Raw genomic sequence first — 21930 nt, forward strand, 5'->3', positions numbered from 1 at the left:
TCTAAGACTAACGCAAATGTCAATTCAAGGTAAGATGCAAAAAAAAAACGTTTAACGGTTGTGGTTTTAAAAAAATAATCTTATGTTGAGATTTCTCCTCAACAAAAACCATTTTTTCCGTATTTTCATATTAATTAAAATATTTATTGTTCTACAAGCATGAAATAACAAAACACAAAAACAAAAAAAAAACATTGAATACTACACATCGGTGAAAAATAACCCATGCATTTTGTACCCGTGTGCTATTATTGTGAATTGTGCATTATTGATCTGGAGCCAAGTTTTGTTTCTATATTATATAGAATCTTGGTTACGTTTACGGGAACTTGAAATTTTAATGCATTTGTTTTCTTCCTTCTTTTGTACTTACACATACACACCATTTACAAACAAAAAGAAGAAAAAAAGAGATTTCACATTTCAAAAAAAAAAAAAAGGGAAAAAGTAAATCAGATTTTTTCACTGTTTTTGTCTCAACTTTCACCGTCTCACTTACCAATATAGCCCCACATTTACTTCTCTTTCCGTCATTCCAAATATAAAATGGGATCAACTGAAAGTTAATGACATATTTAGCATCTTTTTCCCTCTATTAAAAACTGCTTTTTATTTGCTTCATATTTTTCAATAATTTCAAATTTACAATCTTTAAGATACATTGTATATTTCAATAATCAATTTCATAACATATAACCATATAAATGAAAATGACATAAAGAAGAAGCCTACATTTTTCTTCTTAATTAACCCTTTTTATGTTCCAAAGTTTCAATAGTCATCATCAAAACTACATGACCAACATCTAAAACCCACGACACTTGGTAATGCCTACAATTCTGACGAAAATAAGCTAAACAAGACAAATATATTTACAATAACTTATCATAAGTTGTTAATGCAAGAAAATCATAAACCGTTGAGATTGATTCTCTTGATAACTAAAACCAAAAGATTACGATATTTTTTCTTGTCTCATTTCTCGTAAGAGGAAGGTTCACTCACCGATCTTGGTAACACCGACGGATCCTTATCTGAAACAAAAATATATTCATAACAAACACATAATTAATTAATCAAATTAAGAAATGTTTAAGTGAATTGTTAATGAATATTAATTACCTCTAGAGGAATTGAAAGATCTTTTGCAGTGTAAAATAGCGCTTTGGATACTATCTTGTTGTTGAAGAAGCGAGTCGTCGCGTCTTCTTGACTCAGACTGCTGAGTCGTTACACTCGCCGCTGCCATAGACGACGGTGGTGTACTCGCCGTCGAAGATGACGATCTGCTTTTTCCCAAGTGCTTCCTCACTACTTTAAGACCAGCTGGGATGTTGATGTTGATGTTGTTCCCCGTTTTACTCGTCTTCTTCGTAGCCGTCGGAGATTCCGTTTTCTCCTCCGTGGATCTCGCCGACGACGACGGAGCTGTTAGTGGACCGGAGTGCCGTAGTTTCTCGCCGTAACGACGTGAGACTCTTATGTAAAGCGGCTTCACCTTCTTTAAGTACTTTTGCATCATCATAAAGCGTTTCTCATCTGAAACGACAGATTCGTTGCCGTTTTGCTTCTTTAACGAGGAAGACGATGAGGATGAAGAAGACGACGAAGAAGATGAGTTCTTGGAACTGTTCTCTCTTGCGAATAAAGAAACTATCGGAACGTCTTCGACTTTTAAATTAACTGTCACCGTACTACGTTTCTGTTGCGATTCCGGCGAGTGAGACGACGGCGGCGGCGGAGGAGGAGGAGGATTTTGCTTCTCGACGTTGCCTTCAGATCCGAAGTTAGCTTCCGGTTTCGCTTGGATGAGCTTCGGTTTCTTCATTCCGAGCATGAACACGCGAAGCTTAGTGGCGGATTTTAAAATCGACGCCGATAACTGCGCCGCCGGAGCTTTGACTGAACAAGTCTGCTGCTCTGAAGAAGACGGTGGTTCGACCTCTTCGAAAACATCGTCGAGGGAGTCTGGATCTGCTCGATCTTCTCCGCCGGAGCAAGACGAGAAAGTGAATTTGAACTCGCAACCGCCGTCCGTACAATCGGAAACGGAGTCTCCTTCTCTTCCTCCGTCGTCTTCTTCTTCGTCTTCTTCAGCTGGAAGAGCGAACTCAAGGTCGAAGAAGGGTCCTTCGTCGTTGTCGTTGTCGTCATCGGGTTCTTCATCCTCAGTTTCTGTGACGGAAGTGGTGACAATGGTGGTGGTTGCGGTGGAATCGGCGGCGGAGTAACGGCAAGAAGAAGAGGAAGAATCGGAGGAAGGAGGGAGGAAAGTAACACCACCACTGCTTTTCCAGTAGTTAAGGAGACTGAAAGCTTCCATTGTTGGGAAAGCCAGAATCAACTCTTTTCCCCTTAAAACGCTGCGTTTTTATGTGTTCAAAGCTTTCTTCAAAGTGTCTCTCCCTTTTTACATGACACAACAAAACAAGGGTTTACTACTACGGTGCTTGTAAGAGAAGAGTGATTACCTTTATATAAAATAATTAATTAATTAATATATTTTCTTTTTCTTTTATAGAAATAATTAAATACCGTGTTCTTTATTGTTTAGGCCATCTTTTTAGGGAAAACATGACGGATGTTCTTAGCACAAAAAAAAAATAAAAAAAAAATAATGAATAGTGGCTTAGAACATTTTTTAGTTATTGATGTAGAACTGATCTTGGCTCAGTCCTAAGCTGACGTGGCAAGGTGTAAATGGATACAAGTTTTTGCAAACAATTTTTTGCAATTGAGAATATATGGAATAAATTTGGACATTAAACTATATATTAATTAAATAAAATGTTTGTGTTCTTTAATTAAGTAATAGGTTTTTTTTATCTTTAATGTTTTTGCTGTTTCATAAAAATTTGGTATTGTATTTTGAATTTTAGTAAAAGTTTTATAAGTTTGCAATTTAAATGTTATTTTATAAGTTTTTATAATTGTAATATGTTTAAGAATGTTATATTATTAAATCTTATGATCTTAAACATATTCTCCCAATAACTAACTTTTTAACAAAAGAAGATAACTACTGATCTTATATTATTTTCATAATATTTTTACTTTAAGAACACTTAAAATAGTTCCCCTATAAAAATGCCCTTACGGAAGGGTATGAAGTATGAATATGAAGTAGACAAGTAGTGTCAGTGTTATGACAAAACAAAAACGGTAGTACTTAAAAACTAGGCTAATTTTAAACCTGTCAAGTTTTATTGGTCATTTAACTTAAACAAGTTCATAAGTCTATAATTATTAACTTCATGGTAAATTGGTAATGGTAGCAGTACTTATCTTTATATATTGCTTGACAAATATCTTTACTTTTCAATTCCAATTTTGTGTTTACTGTTTAGTATTCGTTATTTTGTGATAATAATACAAACTAATAACAGTATAATTTAATGACGATTTGATATAGTTGACAACAAAAAAAAACTGAAAAAGACTCAATTCCCACATACAAAAAAAAAAAAACCAAGCTTTGGATGCAGTTTAAGAAAAAAAAAAAATTTATTATACTGACAATCAAACAAATTTTATTTTGTCATAAATTTGTAATAGTATATAGTAAATTCTCTTTGTTTTTTCCTTGATTTACAAAAGAAGCAGAGCCAAAGAGATTAAATACGGAAAAAAACGTGGCAAAGAATTGAGTTGCGTTGCTCTAGTTGCTAAAACTTGCAAGGGAGCAGGTGAGTCACGTGACTTTCAGACTGAGACAGTCAGACCAAAAGGTCAGAGATCATTAAAGTGTTATATACGTACTCTTTTATTTTCTACTACTCCCTCCCATCTACATAGTACACTTCCATATTATTATAGTAGTACATAATTCTAATATTTAGTTTAAGTTTACAAGATTTGGGTTACATATTACTCTATTAAATCAATGGGAATCGACAAAATTAATGGTGTTGCCTACAAAAGTATTTTAAAACTTGAACTGATTCTGAAAGAATCTGGATAATGTTTTATACTAATGTTGTACTAGATATAGTTACACAAACGGTATGCGTAAAGTTTGTAGTTCCAAGACGTATATTATTAACATCATCATCATTTTGCCGAAAGAAATTTCAGACCGTCTGATTCAGTGGATGTAGACCCCAAAAATCGCATTATCATCCTTCTTTAATGGGCCTCATCAAGTTCCCAGAATAATGGGCCCATACATATGTACGTGATTTCGTATGATCCATTTCTTTTCATACTAGTTTTTTTTTTTTTCTCTCTCTTCCATATAGTAAGTACCATTTAATCCAATTCATGGGTTCAGTTCAATTTCATTCATACTGCATTTATATATTTAGTCCTTCGATGTAAATCAATTCATTTGTAGTTGAGATTTAATTTACATAATATTAATGGGACACACTCTCGTCAAAATAAAACAAAAAAGTATTTTCTCTTTTTTTTTTTTTTCTACTACTATTTTGCTTTATCAAAATATTCAAAAGGGCAAAGCACTTTCAAAAGCAAGTCAAAGAAGCTACTCACTCGTTGTTTGATAGGTAGGCTTCCCTGAATTTCAGCTTTAGTGGATTTTCCAATTTATTTATTTCTAGTAATTTGTTAAACTTATATATATATATATATCCAATTTATTTATTTCTAATAATTTGTTAAACTTATATATATATATATATATATATATATATATATATATTTGAGATTGGTACAAGATAATTTGTTAAATTTTGATATGTAGTGATCCAAATTTTGACTCCAACTAATTTCAGAAAGTCTTACTAATTTACAGTCAATTTTTTACTGGTAAAAAAAGATTAAAAAAAATGCTTCATAGTAGCCTGCCTAAGCTATTTCCGTCCAACTCAAATGATTAAACCAATTATGTAGTAGTATCTATTTTGAATAAAATGTTGATCCCAAATCATTTCAGATACTCTTATAAACATGATATGCCTCTCTTTATCCTGTTGATCACGAGAAGAATATTATTACCCTAAGAAAATCTGATCTTGTCGGGCTAATTGTTTGGCATGATGCCGCAATAGTATATCCTAGCTATTTGATTTACATAGGTATTAATTAAGCTACATACCTTTCTATATGATTTAAATGCACTACAGAAAAATCATTTAAAAGGAAAACAGACAATTTGATTCATTAGAGACCAATAACCACAGCTAGATTTGTCTTATATGACTAGTTATTTATTTTGTACACAACTAGTATGTTTTAGCGGCAATATTAATATAGTTGTGTTGTGCAATGATTTATATTAAACAAAGATTTTAGATAGACTACGAAACACTTTTACTTAAGCCCAATATTTAGAACTTGGAAATGAGACAGGGTTGAAACCATATTTATCCCAAGAAATTTATTATAAAAGTATCTACACAATAAGAAACCATATTTTACAAGAAAACTATTCTAAAGCATGTACACATAATGCATTCTGTTTCTACATATATAGAATTGGAGATCACCTTAAAATTTTTGGAACTTATAAAGTACACAATTTACTATGATTGTTGTTGCTTCAAATTCAACATACGTCGGAGTATATATGAAAGATCATAATCTCAATGTTTGTTCTTCACTAAATCTCTAACCATTATGACTTATAGTGGGGAAAAAAAAAATCTAGGGTTATTTGCCACAAAAAGAAAAAAGCAGCTATAGTTCTTATAATTTCACTTCATATTTTGGGCCTTCCCTTAAAGATTCTCAGAGGCCCAAATGAAATTGTTCTTTGATCCATCACATCCCACGACGTCGTAGTTGAGATCCTTTACCGTCTACCTCTACCCTCTCGACGACCACGTGCGAGCGGGTCATTGAAGACGTTAATCGAATTTGGACGCTCTCGATTAAGAAATTAACGGTCGTTTGTCTTCCGTCTCAACTCAAAGATGTTACTATTATTTAATTAATTTCTTAGAAAGTAAGCAATTAATTTCCAACGGTCAAGATTAAGTTTGGATAAATCGACGGGTGAGATTGAATCTGTATCAAACGCTCTTATTATTTAGAGAGAGAGAGAGAGGCGACTGACTTGAGAAGAGTCACTCTTTTATTAATTTTCTTCTCCGTTTCTCACTCATCGCTTACTGAAACCAGAAAAGAAAAACAGTTTTACTTTTAGGGTTTTTTATTTTATTTTGCGGAGGTTTCAAGGAAAACGAAGTTAAACAATGGCGGAAGAGCACAAACACGAGGAATCAATCATGGAGAAGATAGCTGAGAAGATCCATGGTCACGGTGACTCTTCTTCTTCGTCTTCTTCTTCCGATTCAGATGACGATAAGAAATCTTCGTCTCTCAAAACCAAGGTTTATCGTCTCTTCGGTAGAGAACAGCCTGTTCACAAGGTTTTTGGTGGCGGAAAACGTATGGATCTCTCTTTTTTTTTTCTCCTGATTTTTTTTTTTTTTTTCTTTGCTCTGAAACTATGAGGAATCATCGATTAGGCGATTTTAGTTATCGGATCTGGATTCTAGGTTTTGCCTGCTATTGATTGTGAAGTTTTGCTGTATGTTTACTTCATCGAGCCTGTTGATGTTGTTGTAGATTTGTTTTGTTGCTTGGATAGGAGAAGTGAATTAAACGAACGATTTGATTTGTTGTTTGTTGGTTTATATTTTACACCTTGTTCTGAATCTGAGAGGATCTGTGGAATGATTGGTTTCACCTTGTTTTGAAATCTCAGCTGCCGACATTTTCCTATGGAGGAACAAGAAGGTATCAGGAGGAGTGTTGGGTGCTGCAACTGTTTCCTGGATCTTATTCGAGTTGCTTGAATACAATCTTCTCACTCTTTTTGGCCACATTTCAATTCTTACTCTTGCTGTGTTGTTCTTGTGGTCTAGTGCTAGTACCTTTATTCACAAGTAAGTTTTAATTGATGGATGTTTATCTTGAGTGTGAGATTTGAGGTTTAATCCATGGTCTGTTAAAGCTGATTTTTTTTTTTTTATTACAGGACAACTCCACATATCCCTGAAGTTCACATCCCCGAGGAAGTTGTTCTTCAGCTTGCTTCTGGACTAAGAATTGAAATCAACCGTGGTTTTACTGTTCTTAGGGACATTGCATCAGGAAGAGATCTCAAGAAGTTTCTTTTGGTAAAACCTTTTTTTATTTGGTTAATTATGTTGTTGTTTGATTTTGCTGGTTTCTAATATTGGTTTGCAAATGTGTTTTAGGTGATTGCTGGTTTATGGGTTTTGTCCAAAGTTGGCAGCTCCTGCAACTTCTTGACCTTAATCTACATCGGTACTAATCCATACTCTTATTGCATCCAATTGATAACCTTAACTAGTTGTGTTTTCTTTGTGTTCCTTTTAATATCTAATTTTCATCGTTTTTTTTTTTTTCTGCTTCCAGCGACTGTACTTCTATTCACGATTCCCGTGCTTTACGAAAAGTATGATGATAAAGTAGATGACTTTGGTGAAAAGGCAATGAGGGAGATTAAGAAACAATATGTGGTGTTCGATGAGAAGGTTTTAAGTAAGGTGATGAGCAAAATCCCTAAAGGAGCCTTTTACAAGAAGAAGGATTAGAGAGTGTGTAAGTTTCTCGCATCAATATGATGATCTGTGTCTTCCAGATTGATAAAAAAAAATCTCAGAAGCATTGTTTTCTCTTTTACGTGGTTTTATACTACACTCAAAATCTCTACAATGTGGGTGGATTTTTATTCGGGGTATAACCAAATTTTATAGCCATATTGAATGATTCTGTTTTGGAATACCATTTGTCACCATGAATTTTATTATGATAAATCTTTGAATATTCTGAACTTTAGTTTTAATTTCTATACAGAATTTATTGTTTCTGCCACTGATTTGGCAAAGTTGTGTACATTCATGATTACTTAAAACGTTACACTGTCTTTTTTGAACCGGACCGGTCGTGTTTCTGATACAAAATTCTTAAGCGGTAAGGGTACCAACCAAATTGAACCGGCCAGTGAATGGAACCGGTCGTGTTTCTCATTCATTTTTGTGCCTTCTAGACATTTTGATCAATACACAGAACTTCTTTGGTATCGACGGGGAGAAAATTTACAAAATCAAAATGTTGGCTAGGGCTTTGAGATCTGAATCTGCTTCAGCTTCAGCTAGATTGGGCAGCACGAGATTGATTCATCTTCGTTCCGCCAAGACACGTACGGCTAATTCGAAGAGCTTACCTTCTTTGGGTGAAGGTACTTTTTTAGGAGATGAATTGAAATTGACAAGTGGGTTTCATTATATCAAAACCTTAGATGATGCCATTGTTTTGTTCGATGAAATGGTTCGATCTCGTTCCTTGTACTACTCGGCTATCGATTTCAATAAAGTAATAGGTTTGGTAGTGAGAATGAATCGTCCCGATGTTGCGATTTCTCTCTATCAGAAGATGGAACTGCGCAGGATCCCATTTAATATCTACAGCTTCAATATTCTGATCAAATGCTTCTGTGACTGTCGTAAGTTGTCCTTTGCTCTGTCTACGTTTGGAAAGATGGCCAAACTTGGTTTCCAGCCCGATGTTGTTACGTTTAACACGCTGCTCCACGGGTTATGTCTAGAAGATAGGATCTCTGAAGCCGTATTTTTGTTTGATCAAATGGCTGAAATGGGATGTACACCCGATGTCATAGCGTTCAACACACTCATGAACGGTCTTTGCCGTGAGGGTCGAGTTCTCGAAACACTAGCTCTTGTTGATCGGATGGTAGAAAATGGTCATCAACCTGACATTGTTACTTATGGAGCAATCGTAAATGGAATGTGCAAGATGGGCGACACTGAGTCAGCTTTGAATCTTCTTAGGAAGATGGATACAAACCACATCAAAGCCCATGTTGTAATCTATAACGCCATCATTGATCGTCTTTGCAAAGACGGACATCATAGCGATGCTCACAATCTCTTCAGTGAAATGCATGAGAAAGGAATAGTGGCAGATGTGTTTACCTACAACTGTATGATAGACGGGTTTTGTAGCTTTGGTAGATGGAGTGATGCTGAAAAATTGTTGCGTGATATGATTGATAGGCAAATCAATCCTGATGTTGTAACTTTCACTGCATTGATCAGTGCATTGGTCAAAGAAGGGAAGTTCATTGAGGCTGACAAATTGTGGGACGAGATGCTCCGTAGGGGTATATATCCTAATACAGTCACATATAACTCAATGATCCATGGATTATGTCTAGAAGATAGGATCTCTGAAGCAGTAGCTTTATTTGGTCAAATGGCTGAAACGGGATGTACACCCAATGTCATAACATTCAACACACTGATGAACGGTCTTTGCGGCCAGGGTCGAGTTCTGGAAGCAGTAGGTCTGCAACAAAAGGTGAGTGTCTGAGGAACAATTAACGTGGTGGGTCTGCTTTGTTTCTTGCTTTTTTTCTCTAGTTTACAAAACACCCTTGGGATTGAAACCAAACCAACCCAAACCTTATGTACTCAAAAGTTTGTAGCTTTTACTTGTGGAGTAGATATCAAAATTGATTCCGGTTTGTTTTGGATAATTTCTTCGCTTTGAACTAATGATTTAACTTCTTTTAAAAAATTGTTAACACTATAATACAGTAAACACAAGACTAGTTTGGTCTTTTTTAGTTTGGTTCGGTGTATAGTTTAAGAAACCTTGGATTGTAGCCAGCTCGTAGAAATTCTTCCTGAACTTGTTCCGACTTCTGAATCTTGACGAACTTGAAACAACCTTGAGTTTTCCTGATTAAAAGCTTAAGATACAGATTCCAGATTAAACTCTTGCTGATTTGGTGTGTTTGTTTTGCAGGATCATCTATCAACTAGAGGATGAATAAAAAAGAATGGAAGACTTTACAGTTTTTAAAGTTTTTATTCCATACGAATTCAAATTTGTTATATCGGATATCTATCATCCTTCTTGGTCTTCTTGCAAACATGTAGAGATTGGTCAGCTTTTGTGTGTGTTAGATTTTATATCAAACGTTTGCGTTTTGTTGGTGTTAAATAATAATAGAGCAATTCGTATTCTTCAATTAAAGATGGTTCGATGTAAGATAATATTTTTGTTAATAACGTAAGAAGGTACATTGAAACGTTGTGGCACTAATAAGGTGATGGAGTCTCCTTTTCGCATAGTGCGCAAGTACATTCATGATGATAACAATATTGAATTTTACAAGATGAGAAACAACTATTTTCGCAATCTTGATTGCTAAAGCAAGTCCCAAAGTATTGCTGGGGATGCTTCGGTGGACATTCTCCTCCAACACACTCCACATGTTGTGGACTTTGCAGCTCCCTTGCATTTGACATCGACAGGCCCACGCGACGCGTGGATTGTGGTGTAGTGTAATTTCGTCTGATTATGTAATATATGGTTTTAAGATAAGGGAATGATGGAGCGAAGTATGAAAGTTAAATTTAAGTAATATAATTTTGTATGTATATATATTATATAAATGTGACTATAAGTTTAGCTGACTACACTATTATATAATATTTTAATATAATCATTTTTTAATAAAAAACATAATTATGTGGGAGAAATTAATGTTGAATTATTGGATTGGAGTTATATTTGTGTTAAATGGGTTTTTAATGCTTTTTAAAGTGAGTTAATTATTACTTAATTATTATATTTGTCTTGGGTTTTTAGAAAGGTATTTCAAGAGTTGTCTTCCAATTTTGAACTGACATATTGTTTTTTTAATTATTAACTCAACACGTAGACATAATATTTCAAATACAAAATATTACTTGTGATATGTCTTTCAAATTTTATTTTCTTATATTATTTTATGTACTTCAGTTTGATGGTTTTTATAGTAATTAGTACACTCACCTTGATGGAAATATAAAATTTGTAAAATATTTTATTTTATTAATCATCTGCTTTTCTAAATATATTATAGAAATATTTACAGCTTCCAATTACATGAATCTCTATCCCAATTACAGCTTTGTAGTCTCTCAGAATCTCATCAAGCTTGTTGCTTTTATGGTTTTTGGGTGCAACCCTCGACGGAGAAGTCTGTTTAGCTTCATGGGTCGTCTCTGTTTGGCTTCCACAACACGAGACGTTGTTAGTCCTCCTTCTAATCAAGGCAGTTCCAAGAAGTGAGAACTGGTTTAGCTGAATTGCTCTTAACAATGTCGTCGACATGTTGTTAAGAATGCTTTAAAGAATCAGAAATGAGGAGCTTAAGCAGACGGAACCTGGTCGCATCACTTCTCACCGGAGTCGTATCGGAGGAGAAGAGCCGTCGACTTATCTTTTCACCAAATTGGGCTTAATCGAGTGATTGGGCCTTTTATGCATTTTTGAAGCCCAATTAAAATTAGACTGCTCTGTTTAATCTAGTTTGTTCGAATTATTATCGAATCTGTATCTTCTTCTTCGTCACTCTCTCTTCTCCTTCTTTCCTCTGATTTGATTCTTCACCTTAATTACCCTAATCCCTATTTCTGACCTCTATTTCTGTTATCTCCTTGATAAGAACTCCACAAGCTAAACGGCACCGCAAAATATAGGTGACGACGGCAGCGGCAAGTAAAGAGCAGACTCCGACTGAACTGTATTAGCCTAACCAATCCCAAACTGAGTCGAAGTCGAAGTTGAAGTCACAGACGAAGTCAAACCCCAGCCGGAACTGCTTTGATTGCTCATCTTCGGGATCGAACTGTAGTCACTAATTCAAAAAATTAGGGTTTCAAGGTATTGAAATTCCAGGGATTTTCGAAGAATCAAAGAGGAATTTAAGGGAGATTGAAGAAAGTGTGAAGAGCCATGGAGAGAATTTAGAGGAAATTAGTAAGAGATGCAATTGGCGGAGGAAAAATTACATTCCTTGTTTCCGTTAAACAGGTTTGTTTTTTATTGTTTCTAATGTTAGTGCTCACATATGTTTGGTTTGTATTAAAATGATTTCGAGTAATGTTAGTGATCACATATGTTGCAGAATTTTTAAGGTTTTCTAGTTTTTCTTCTTATCGATTTTGGATTTTTTTGGCACATGTGGATCCAAAATTAGCTTCTTATGGCGTTGAGAGTCCTATATATGCTGTTGTACAGCTTGCTCAGACCACAATGCGTAGTGAGCTGGGTAAGATCACGCTTCTTTTTCTCTCTTTCAAGTTTTACATTGCAAAGAATTTAGAATCTGCTACTTGTTCAATTTCAAAGTCAATTGACTATTGTTGTTAGTTGTTAGTCCCTAATTGACTATTGTTTCTCGCACGTCATGAATTGAAATGTTACTCTCAGATTATGTTTTCCCGTATATGCAACAGAGTCCTGTTACGTTTACTTGTCATAGTTTAGTAATATTCACATCAATTTTGTTTAAAAGTTGATTCCACGGAATATAATTTAGCTTTTAAATCTGTGTTAATATAACCTGACATACAATTTAAACAAAAGGTGAGACGGTGAAGATGACAATCAGTTCTGCTAATTGCTTTAAAGGTCCTAATTTTGTGAAATATGTGACTGACTGAGATACCCTATTGTACAGGGCTGTTGGTGTGCCTGGGTTTTTTTTTTTGACATTTTTGTATTTGATGAGTGGAAAATGCTGCAATCATATAGAAGCTTAAAGAAACAACGACTGGAGATGAGGCTCAAAACAGAAGCGGAGGTAAACAATTCTAGAAGGTGGAAATCATTAATCTTTAAATGAATTTAATTATTTGGAGTTTTCAGTTCGGGCCTTCTTGCTTTCTCTCTCTGCTGGCTCTGGTGGTGAGCCTTGACCACTGATGTCATTACAGTTTGCAGAGGCTGGTTGTTGGACTTCGGTGCAATGTTTCTCTGATGTCTCTGCGGTAAACTCGGTGTTGGGGTATGGAAACTTGAATTAAGGTAGACTGCATTATATATATCTTTGTTACTAATTAAAATAAAGGAGCTAAAAAGATGTATATAAACATATGGAAGTTGTGTACCTGTTCATCAAGTAGGAGGAAATCTAGGCTGATTATTTTACCATTTTGATGGAAAGCTTTTGCATGCCATTTGCATAGAACCCGGCCACACACCATTTGAGGATCACGTCCTAGCTGTCGGTCCTTCAATGGAATTATACTCATAATTGGTAATTGGTAATGGTGGTAAGAATCGAATATGGTAATTTGCTTTATATATAGAAAGAGCCGAGTTTGGGTTTAACCATGAAGTTAAGAGATCGTGGAGATCGTGGTATAATTAAGAGATCGTGGAGGAGATCGTTTTTTTAATATAGGTGTTTGACTTGTTTTTTGGATAGAGGATTTTGTCTTAATTTCGTAGATATGGAAAGTGATGAGTTACGTTTTAATTTCGTATATATGGGAAGTGATAATTTACGATTTTATGTAAATTTTGTATATGATAATAAATGTGGAGCAATACAATAGGGACATTAAATTTCGAAACGAATAAAATACCAAACGATTGTGTAAACCAATTTAAGGGAGACATTAAAGGAAAAATTTTATTACAAAACCTATTAAATATCGAACAGCCAATAAGGAAAGATTGAAACTCTACTTTTATATATATGATTCATATTTCAAAGAAAAAGAAAAATGTGAGTGACACATACAGAGAGAGGAAGAGAAATTAACTTACATGAGAGAAGAAGGATTGCGGCAAGAACAATGAGCATTGCTGTCTTTGATACTGCCATGTCTTTTTCAACTTTTGATCTATATGTTTTTACTTTTTTTTTACTGATGAGATTCTTCTATATGGTCTTTGTGTCTATTTATATACAATGAGCAAATGATATGAAAGCTCCATAAAAGGTACATAATATTTTATGCGCCTCTCATATGTGGATACATTGTGGAATACAGTGTACATACATAGTCACAGTAGCTTCATAAAAGGTACATAATATTTTATGCGATTCCCTTAAAGGTCATCTCCAACGGGAGGATGGTAACAAATATCTTATTAGTGATTAAAGCAAAAAAAAATATAAACGTAAAATGGGGTATTAGCTAAGAAATAATAAATCTTAGTGTTGATTTTAAGTGGTTTAGTATCCGTTTATGTCATAAACCAAAAAATCTAACGTTTGTGTGTTCTGAGGTTTCGAACTTTCAAATCTCAATCTGTATATACATATTTAGTTTTTCTCTCTTCTCCTTCCTCCACCTCATCAATTCTTATTTTCAATTTTAATAAATTAATTCACATCATCAAATAACATAACATCTAAAATTAATGCATCAATTCACTTATTTGTATAATTTTTTTTTATTATTAAAAACAATCAGTTTAAATAATTTAAACTAAAACAAAATGAAAAAATATAACAAAAAGAATACATCAAAAAAATATCAAAGTAAAATATGAATAGAGATTATATAAACAAAGATATATATTAAAAGTATATATATATATATATTAATCAAGTTCTCAAAAATTAAAATAATGTATATATTTAAAAGACGTAGAAGGTTATTTGGAATAAAATATATTAAAGAAAACATCCTCTAAACATCACACACACACCAAAAAAAAAATAGTGAAAAATACTAAGAAGGAATTTGAAAAAGATATTTGTAATAAAAACAATTAGGATAGTAGTGGTAGATTGTAGAATTTTGATTAAAATATTTTAAAATTTTATTTTTGGATAAATACACATATTTAAAAGTTAGAGTAATCTTATGAGTTTGTAGATTTAGGAAAATTAAAATAAAAGAAAAATATATAAACCATAGTAGACTATACATATTTTAAAGTAAAAGAATTCTTTATGTGAACATAATTTTTTTTTTGTTAAAAAGTTAAGAGAAAATATAATATTTGATATTATAATATGATGTTTACCGATAAAACCAGTCCAATTATGAGTTTTATTACTAGGAAGAAAAACTTACGTGTAGTAGATAACACTGTTAAAGAAACTTTGCGACAAAGAGTGGTTCTCTAAAAAGTATTGGAAGATGAAAAATAGTTATGACATATTTTCATAATTAATATAATATAACTTATAAGTGGGATAATAGAATGTGAAAAGAGAGTAGATGCAAGAGAGACGAATGTATACCCAAAAATAAAATAAAAAATTAATTGTGAAAAAATGTAAAAAGAAATAGATAAATTATATACTTATATATCACTTAATAAAATAAATTTGAGATCTATATAGATTTATCTTTTCATATTGAATAATTATAATAATATTCAACGGTTTGTATTAATAATTAGAAAATTATAGTCCCGCACACAACGTGTGGGTTATAAATCTAGTTAGTGATAAACTGGACTAGAACTTCCGGTTTGTGTGGTCCGAGATCGAGGTTTGAATTCTGTGGAGTTGTTGTGCTATATGAAATTTTCTGGGGAAATACAGATCGTTTTTCCTATTAAATAATAGAGCAATTCGTATTCTTCAACTAAAGATGGTTCGATATATAATCCTGTTATGAAGATGTAAGATAATATTTTTGTTAATAACGTAAGAAGGTACATTGAAACGTTGTGGCACTAATAAGGTGATGGAGCCTCCTTGTCGCATAGTGCGCAAATACATTCATGATGATAACAATATTGAATTTTACAAGATGAGAAACAACTATTTTTGCAATCTTGATTGCTAAAGCAAGTCCCAAAGTATTGCTGGGGATGCTTCGGTGGACATTCTCCTCCAACACACTCCACATGTTGTGGACTTTGCAGCTCCCTTGCATTTGACATCGACACACCTACACATATTCATTCAATCATATAATCAAATTCATATTTCAAAGAAAAAGAAAAATGTGAGTGACACATACAGAGAGAGGAAGAGAAATTAACTTACATGAGAGAAGAAGGATTGCGGCAAGAACAATGAGCATTGCTGTCTTTGATACTGCCATGTCTTTTTCAACTTTTGATCTGTATGTTTTTACTTTTTTTTTACTGATGAGATTCTTCTATATGGTCTTTGTGTCTATTTATATACAATACAATGAGCAATGTTATGAAGCTCCATAAAAGGTACATAATATTTTATGCGCGTCTCATATGTGGATACATTGTAGAATACAGTAATATACATTGTGCAATACAGTGTACATACGCTGTCACAGTAGCTCCATAGAAGGTACATAATATTTTACGCACACTCTCTTAGATCATCTCCAACGGGAGGATTGGTAACAAATATCTTAGCTAAGAAATAAATCTTAGCTAAGATAAGTAATAAATCTTAGCTAAGATTTATTTCACTTTTTTTTTTTTTGTTCTTCCTTGTCTCTCTCTCGCGATGTCGTTCTCGTAATCTCCGAAGGGGAAAGGAGCAGGTCCCGATCTCACTCGTTTGATTTTAGCGGCACCAGATGGGGTCGATCCAAGTCTTTACGACGCCTGCGAGCAAGCTCAGAACCGCCGGAGATCTAAACAACCAATCGTTCATGTGTCTTATCTAAACAACCAATATGTTTCTGGATACTTATTTCATGTGTCTTATAACTTATAGAATACTTATTTGTCTTCTTATAACGTATTCTTATAGTTGTCATGTGTCTTATAACTTATTCCTTGGATTCTAGAATCTGGTTTATCTTATGAAGTAAACTTGCAAGGCTCTTTGTTAAGCTGTTTTTCTTCTTTTAACTTTTCCAGAGCAGACAAAGCTGTGTTGTCTTCCTCTGGCTTTCAGGCTGATGTCAAAGCATTGCAGAAGGTTCTCAAATCCATACACGTGGGTGGGGTTAATTTCCTTTGCTCTTTTGCAGATATATTTTCCTTTTTAAGAAAAAAAAATATATATATATATAATATTTTAATGTGAAGAGTGTTCTCTGTGTTTGGTGTCTTGCAGATCTATCAACATCAGCATAACAAGCAGATGACCTGTCCTGCAATGGCCCAGCTTCTCTCCAACACTCTTTATTTCAAGCGTTTTTTCCCCTTCTATGCCTTTAATGTTCTAGGAGGGCTTTATTGCAACGGTACATTGTGTGATCCTTATTCCTGATTATATTTAGGAAAAGGGTGTTTCTTGTTAAAAAAAAGCCAGGGCATTGGTGTGTTGCTTGATGGTCTATTCGGAACAGGCACAGTTTCAATTGTTCAGGGCATTGGTGTGTTGCTTTGTGTTTTCTTTTGATCAGGCAAATTCGGAGCTGTGTTTGCATCGATACCAGTCCCGATATACGCAGCATTGGACTCTGTCCTCTTCGACCTTGTTGGTAAGACCATCACAAAACTGAATCCACAACAAACTTTTCTTTCAACTTCAAGTTTGTACTCATGATTCTTTTTTCATGTTTTGATTGTAACTTTCATGTTTTGCTTCTATTTAAAGCAAGTTTTTGAAAAAAATTTAAGAACTTTGAACTAAAAACTTTACCATTGGAGGTGTATTTTTTACATGTATCTTATGAAAGTTTTTAGCTTTGAATTTGTATTTTTTTCTACTTAAAATAATGTTAACATATTTGTTTACAACTTTACTATCGGAGATGCTCATATATACAGTATATAAATTAGGCTTGTTCGTTTAGTTGGTTGCGGCAGACGCAGGTACATTTATTTGTTTGCTTGCTGCAGGTACCTGTGTCAAAATACTGCAACCTGCATCTAACATTTTTAAACGTTATTTCGATTCAGCGATTAAAAACGTAGACGCAGCCGCCTGCGTCAACCAAACGAAAAAATCCATTACAGAACATTTACGACATAATTAAACTTCGACAATATCATCATTTTTATTCTCTTATTATTATTAACCATGGAAGAAGAAGAAAAATTCACCATAATATTACATTACCAAATTTCACAATTCATCACCGTACGTGTGTTCTTTTCATTTTCCTAGTAACCCATTCTGATGATCATCATTACAAGAAGTAAGTGAGTTGTTCTTTCTTCCTCGAACCACCTTCTCCATACAACTCATTCCACTGCTTCAACTCTCCCATCCCCGCTCCCTCCGCAGCAAAACTAGCCGCCACCTGTGTTTTCAAAACTCAAAAACGTTTTAAAACGCAAACGCCATTTTACATATATCCACACGCATAAATGTAAATAAAAACCAGTGTGTAATTTCACCTGATTCTTGGCTTCTTTAAAGTCTTGTCTGTTCAAAGGGCGAAGTGTAATCACTCTATCCTCCTTCCCTTCATCTTCTTCACCCGCCCTCAAAGTCTCTCTCTGCTTCTTCTTCTCCTTCAAATATCAAAAACGAATAACAATCAAAGCTAATCTAAAATGAAGAAATTAGTACTAAACGAAAGCTCAAATTCTTACCGTATCTTTGACCCTCTCATGTTGTATAAGCTCTCTCACAGGCCTATAAGCAGCGGTTGTGCACAGATTCTGTTTAAATATCGAATTAACACATTACTACACATTCAAGAAACAGGGTTATAGAGGAAAAAAGAAAGATCTTATATCTAACCTTGAGATCACTTCCTGTGTATCCATCAGTCATCATCGCTAGTTCCTTGTAATCCAAGTTTTCATCTACTTTCTCCTTCGCTAACAATGTCCTTAGAATCTTCTCTCTGTTCTCTACTGCCGGTAGTCCCACCATGATCCTGCGTAAGAGTAAAACCAAGTAAACCGAATTCACATGGTTACTAATTTAATTGATCTTGGAAAAACTGTTAAAAAGTAAGTAGGTCATGGCTTAAGTTTATACCTTCGTTCAAACCGTCTGATAATGGCCTCATCTAGATCGAAAGGCCGATTCGTAGCAGCAAGTACTAAGATACGCTCACCAGGTTTAGTCATTAACCCATCCCAATGACTCATAAACTCATTCTTAATCTTTCTCATAGCTTCATGTTCTCCAACTCTCGTTCTCTGTCCCAACATACTATCAACTTCATCCACAAATATAATGGTCGGTGACACCTTCGAAGCTAGAGTGAACAAAGCCCTAACATTCTTCTCGTCTTCTCCAAACCATTTCGAAGTTATGGTCGACATCGAAACGTTTATGAAACTCGCTCCTGCCTCTCTGGCAATGGCTTTAGCTAGCATTGTTTTACCAGTACCCGGTGGACCGAAGAGTAAGATTCCTCTGCAGGGCTTTAAGAGTCCTCCTGTGAAGAGGTCTGGTCTACGGAGAGGAAGCATTACAAGCTCTTGTAGTGATTCTTTTATGTCGTCAAGTGCACCAATGTCTTCAAATGTGACATTGATTTCTTCTGCTGGGATTACTTCTGGTCTTATCCGTTTCTCAAACTCGTTATCCGGTGCAACTTCCTGTTCCATAGGTTAACACAACTGACAAGAGGTTTTTTGAAATTACCATGAATAATATGAAGTAGATAGATCAAACTTACCGGAGCTTTTGGGGTTACTTTCTCAGCTTTAGCTTCTTTCTCAGGTTCCGTTGTGACACTCCCTGGTTTAGTCTCCGGCTTGACATCAGCCGCTAGTTCAGATTTTGCTTCCTGAAACAGTAAATCAAAGAGACTTATTTCAGCTATGGTTCTGCTCTGCTTCAGTCTTGATCCTCTGTTTTCATCTAAAAACAGAGTATAGAGAGATTGAGACCTTGGATTGTTCATCCTTAGTTTTTTGCTTTAGCTTCTCACGACCGCCAGATTTACCTTCTCTGAAGAGGCTGAATCCATGAGATAAACTAAACGTACAAGATAAAAACTAAATCAGTACCAAATATCGCCGTAGAGGTTTGTTTGTGAAACAAGTTAGGGTATTTTTTAAAAAACCTTGTAGAAGATATCACTAGCTTTCCGTTTCTGTACTCAGGATCTTTGTTGTTCATCAGATGATACGAAAGAGCAGAGACAACAATCTCTTCAATGTAATTGCTTAAAACCTTCGTGTCCTCAAAAGAGATTGATTCAAGGTCATCGCATATTAAATCATTCTCCGACAAAACTTCCATGATATGGTTCCTATTGTCCTGAGTTTGGATCATGTTCATGTCGCGTTCAAGCTGCGATTTCCAGCTCACTAGATGGGTCTCATCCTCGGGCGGTCTTATATCGATGTTATAAGGGAAAACAGAAGAGAGCTTCTCGTCAATTTCTTCAGCGTCTTCACTCGACAAGTCTACGATTCTTGAACCGAGAATGAGGACTGGTCCACTGAGTTTCTGGAGAAGCTTTTGGAACAAGTTGTAAGTTCTCTGTGAGCGGAACAGAAAGTTCTCGACGTCCCGAAGATATAACACAATCGGATTCGCCTTGGAGACATAGGCCAAGACCTGCACTTTGCATTTGCAAGATATTATATAAACCAGATTCAAACAAACTAATGCATATATATATTGTAGTTTTATATTACCTTATATAAAGATTGGACAAGAAGCTTTTCATCGAATGACCAACTGCTAGTACGCTTCAACGGCGCTGAACCTAAGATTAAGTATTAGTCGATGTGTCGGAATGAGTAAAGATTAAAAGTTTCAATTTTCTTTGTTGAGAGAAGCACATGATAACCTTGATTTGATGAAGATGCAAGGTTGCTAATATTAGCTGCTGCTGAAGAGTTTCGACGAAGCTTTGGAGGGTTACTAGAGCCTTCCATTGAACTGCATAGATAACGTACGGATCACACGGTAAACGATAAAATTACGAATTAGATTGATTTGTAAAACATTGAAGGATATTATTGGCATTGCTTAAAATTTGAAGTAAAAAAAAAAAAAAGACAATGAAACACAACCTTGATTTGATATCCACACCACTGCTTTGCCTCCTCAATGTACCACCAGCTAAACAGATTCATCAACGAACAATGTTAATATTGGTCAATTTAGACAGATTAAAATAAACTATTAAGGCTAGTTGATGACCAAGTCCATTACTCGGTTAAGCCTAGACGATTTAACATTTGACCGGGACAAAAATTTGATTTACCTTTAGGCTCTTCTCTTTGAGGAAGGATGGAGAAAGAACTAAACAGTCCTGATAGTTGCTCTAAAGCAGATTCTGAGGGAGATCTCTTGAATGACTAATACAAACGAAAGAATAATCCGATTTAGATCAATTACAAGAAACCTAAACAATTCGCAAAGAAAACAGTAAACAGCTTACGGATGATTCTGTATTTCCGCTGCCATATTTGCTCTGTATCTGCAAACACCATAAAGAAGATTTTAAGGTTCACAATAGAGAAGACACTCACAGTAAGAAACAGATCACAACAATGTTTTTGTTTAGAGTTTCAGAAAACCTTTAGTGCAAAATCGTTGACGTCTAGAAGAAGTAACTTGGCGTCAAAGAAATGAGCTAGGGCTTTGGCTAGCATTTGTTGGTAAAGCTCTGCACAGAAACAAACAATATTAAGTATCAAAACATAAACGAAAAGGAAACAAGATCAAGATCATCGGAGTCTAACCGGCAGGGCCGGACAAGAGAATGGCTCGACTAGCAGGAGACAAGTTTCTCGCATATTTCGAAGCATCAAAGTGCTTCAAATGGACATAAGCTGCACTTGTTAGAAGCACGCGTGTTTGTTCGCTGCACAATCAATCCCAAAACATTGATGAACAAGATAACATATACGTATCGGTGTAATATTTCAGACATGGAAAAGAATAAATCCAAACATTTTGGGATAAAGATCACAGGATCTTAACATGTTACTGACACGTGTCGTAATAACAAATAATAATGAGATCATTCATGTTTGTACTATGTTATAATATGTTAACAGAAAATTAAAATTCACATGCTTCACCTTATTTGTATCACTCCAACGAATAATATCTTATCCGTTTCTGTAAAACTACATCTTATATAAAAATGAATTATCCAAAAAAATTGTGATGACTCATACTATTATTTTCTTATCCTTTCTATACTCTCACTTGTATTATCTTCTTGAAATTCGCAAACTATAGACTAAAAAAGTGTCGATCAAAGCATAATGGAAAAAGATATAATTTCATCACAAGAATTATTATTACATAATCAGAATTGATATATAAATCTTAAAGTCTAGTTGAATTTTATGTAAATAAATTATGGGAACTTTCGATATACAAAAAAAAAAAAAAAAAAAAAAAAAAAA

At 34.5% G+C, this 21930-nt stretch overlaps 5 protein-coding genes and 1 long non-coding RNA gene across 8 annotated transcripts in view; 3 read left to right on the forward strand and 3 right to left on the reverse strand.

The window, feature by feature from the left end:
* On the reverse strand, positions 667-2460 carry LOC104714766 (probable membrane-associated kinase regulator 2). The gene is made up of 2 exons (XM_010432222.2): positions 1123-2460; positions 667-1034 (listed from the first exon to the last, which is right to left on the reverse strand). The coding sequence occupies exons 1-2, from the start codon at positions 2321-2323 to the stop codon at positions 976-978; spliced, it is 1260 nt and encodes a 419-aa protein (XP_010430524.1). The 5' UTR covers positions 2324-2460; the 3' UTR covers positions 667-975.
* On the forward strand, positions 6000-7758 carry LOC104714767 (reticulon-like protein B3). The gene is made up of 5 exons (XM_010432223.2): positions 6000-6351; positions 6671-6851; positions 6944-7085; positions 7167-7236; positions 7348-7758. Exons 1-5 carry the CDS (start codon positions 6156-6158, stop codon positions 7524-7526), a joined length of 768 nt encoding a protein of 255 aa, XP_010430525.1. The 5' UTR covers positions 6000-6155; the 3' UTR covers positions 7527-7758.
* LOC104714768 (pentatricopeptide repeat-containing protein At1g64100-like) lies at positions 8025-9965 on the forward strand. The gene is made up of 2 exons (XM_010432224.2): positions 8025-9312; positions 9763-9965. The coding sequence occupies exons 1-2, from the start codon at positions 8044-8046 to the stop codon at positions 9784-9786; spliced, it is 1293 nt and encodes a 430-aa protein (XP_010430526.1). The 5' UTR covers positions 8025-8043; the 3' UTR covers positions 9787-9965.
* LOC104714769 lies at positions 11318-13367 on the forward strand. Of its 3 annotated transcripts, none has more exons than XR_755891.2 (4): positions 11318-11820; positions 11987-12058; positions 12470-12609; positions 12726-13367. It is a non-coding gene; the product is annotated as an uncharacterized LOC104714769 (long non-coding RNA). The 3 variants fall into 3 exon arrangements; XR_755892.2 differs by having other exon boundaries at positions 12470-12592; XR_755890.2 differs by having other exon boundaries at positions 12470-13367.
* Positions 15421-15836, reverse strand: LOC109126296 (defensin-like protein 269). The gene is made up of 2 exons (XM_019229698.1): positions 15752-15836; positions 15421-15653 (listed from the first exon to the last, which is right to left on the reverse strand). Exons 1-2 carry the CDS (start codon positions 15807-15809, stop codon positions 15436-15438), a joined length of 276 nt encoding a protein of 91 aa, XP_019085243.1. The 5' UTR covers positions 15810-15836; the 3' UTR covers positions 15421-15435.
* Positions 17642-21930, reverse strand: part of LOC104714773 (katanin p60 ATPase-containing subunit A1-like) — a 4949-nt gene continuing 660 nt past the window's right edge. Inside the window, exons 3-17 of the mRNA XM_010432227.2 lie at positions 21256-21380; positions 21091-21179; positions 20952-20990; positions 20775-20868; positions 20581-20629; positions 20355-20446; positions 20200-20270; positions 19620-20119; positions 19444-19531; positions 19230-19340; positions 18581-19149; positions 18338-18476; positions 18187-18255; positions 17989-18105; positions 17642-17891 (exon numbers count right to left, since the gene is read on the reverse strand). Of these exons, the coding sequence (XP_010430529.1) occupies positions 17778-17891; positions 17989-18105; positions 18187-18255; positions 18338-18476; positions 18581-19149; positions 19230-19340; positions 19444-19531; positions 19620-20119; positions 20200-20270; positions 20355-20446; positions 20581-20629; positions 20775-20868; positions 20952-20990; positions 21091-21179; positions 21256-21380 (2266 nt within the window). The 3' untranslated portion in view covers positions 17642-17777. The remainder of the gene's footprint in view (positions 17892-17988; positions 18106-18186; positions 18256-18337; positions 18477-18580; positions 19150-19229; positions 19341-19443; positions 19532-19619; positions 20120-20199; positions 20271-20354; positions 20447-20580; positions 20630-20774; positions 20869-20951; positions 20991-21090; positions 21180-21255; positions 21381-21930) is intronic.

This window comes from Camelina sativa, chromosome 9 (assembly GCF_000633955.1).
Source record: "Camelina sativa cultivar DH55 chromosome 9, Cs, whole genome shotgun sequence".
Lineage (NCBI taxonomy): Eukaryota > Viridiplantae > Streptophyta > Magnoliopsida > Brassicales > Brassicaceae > Camelina > Camelina sativa.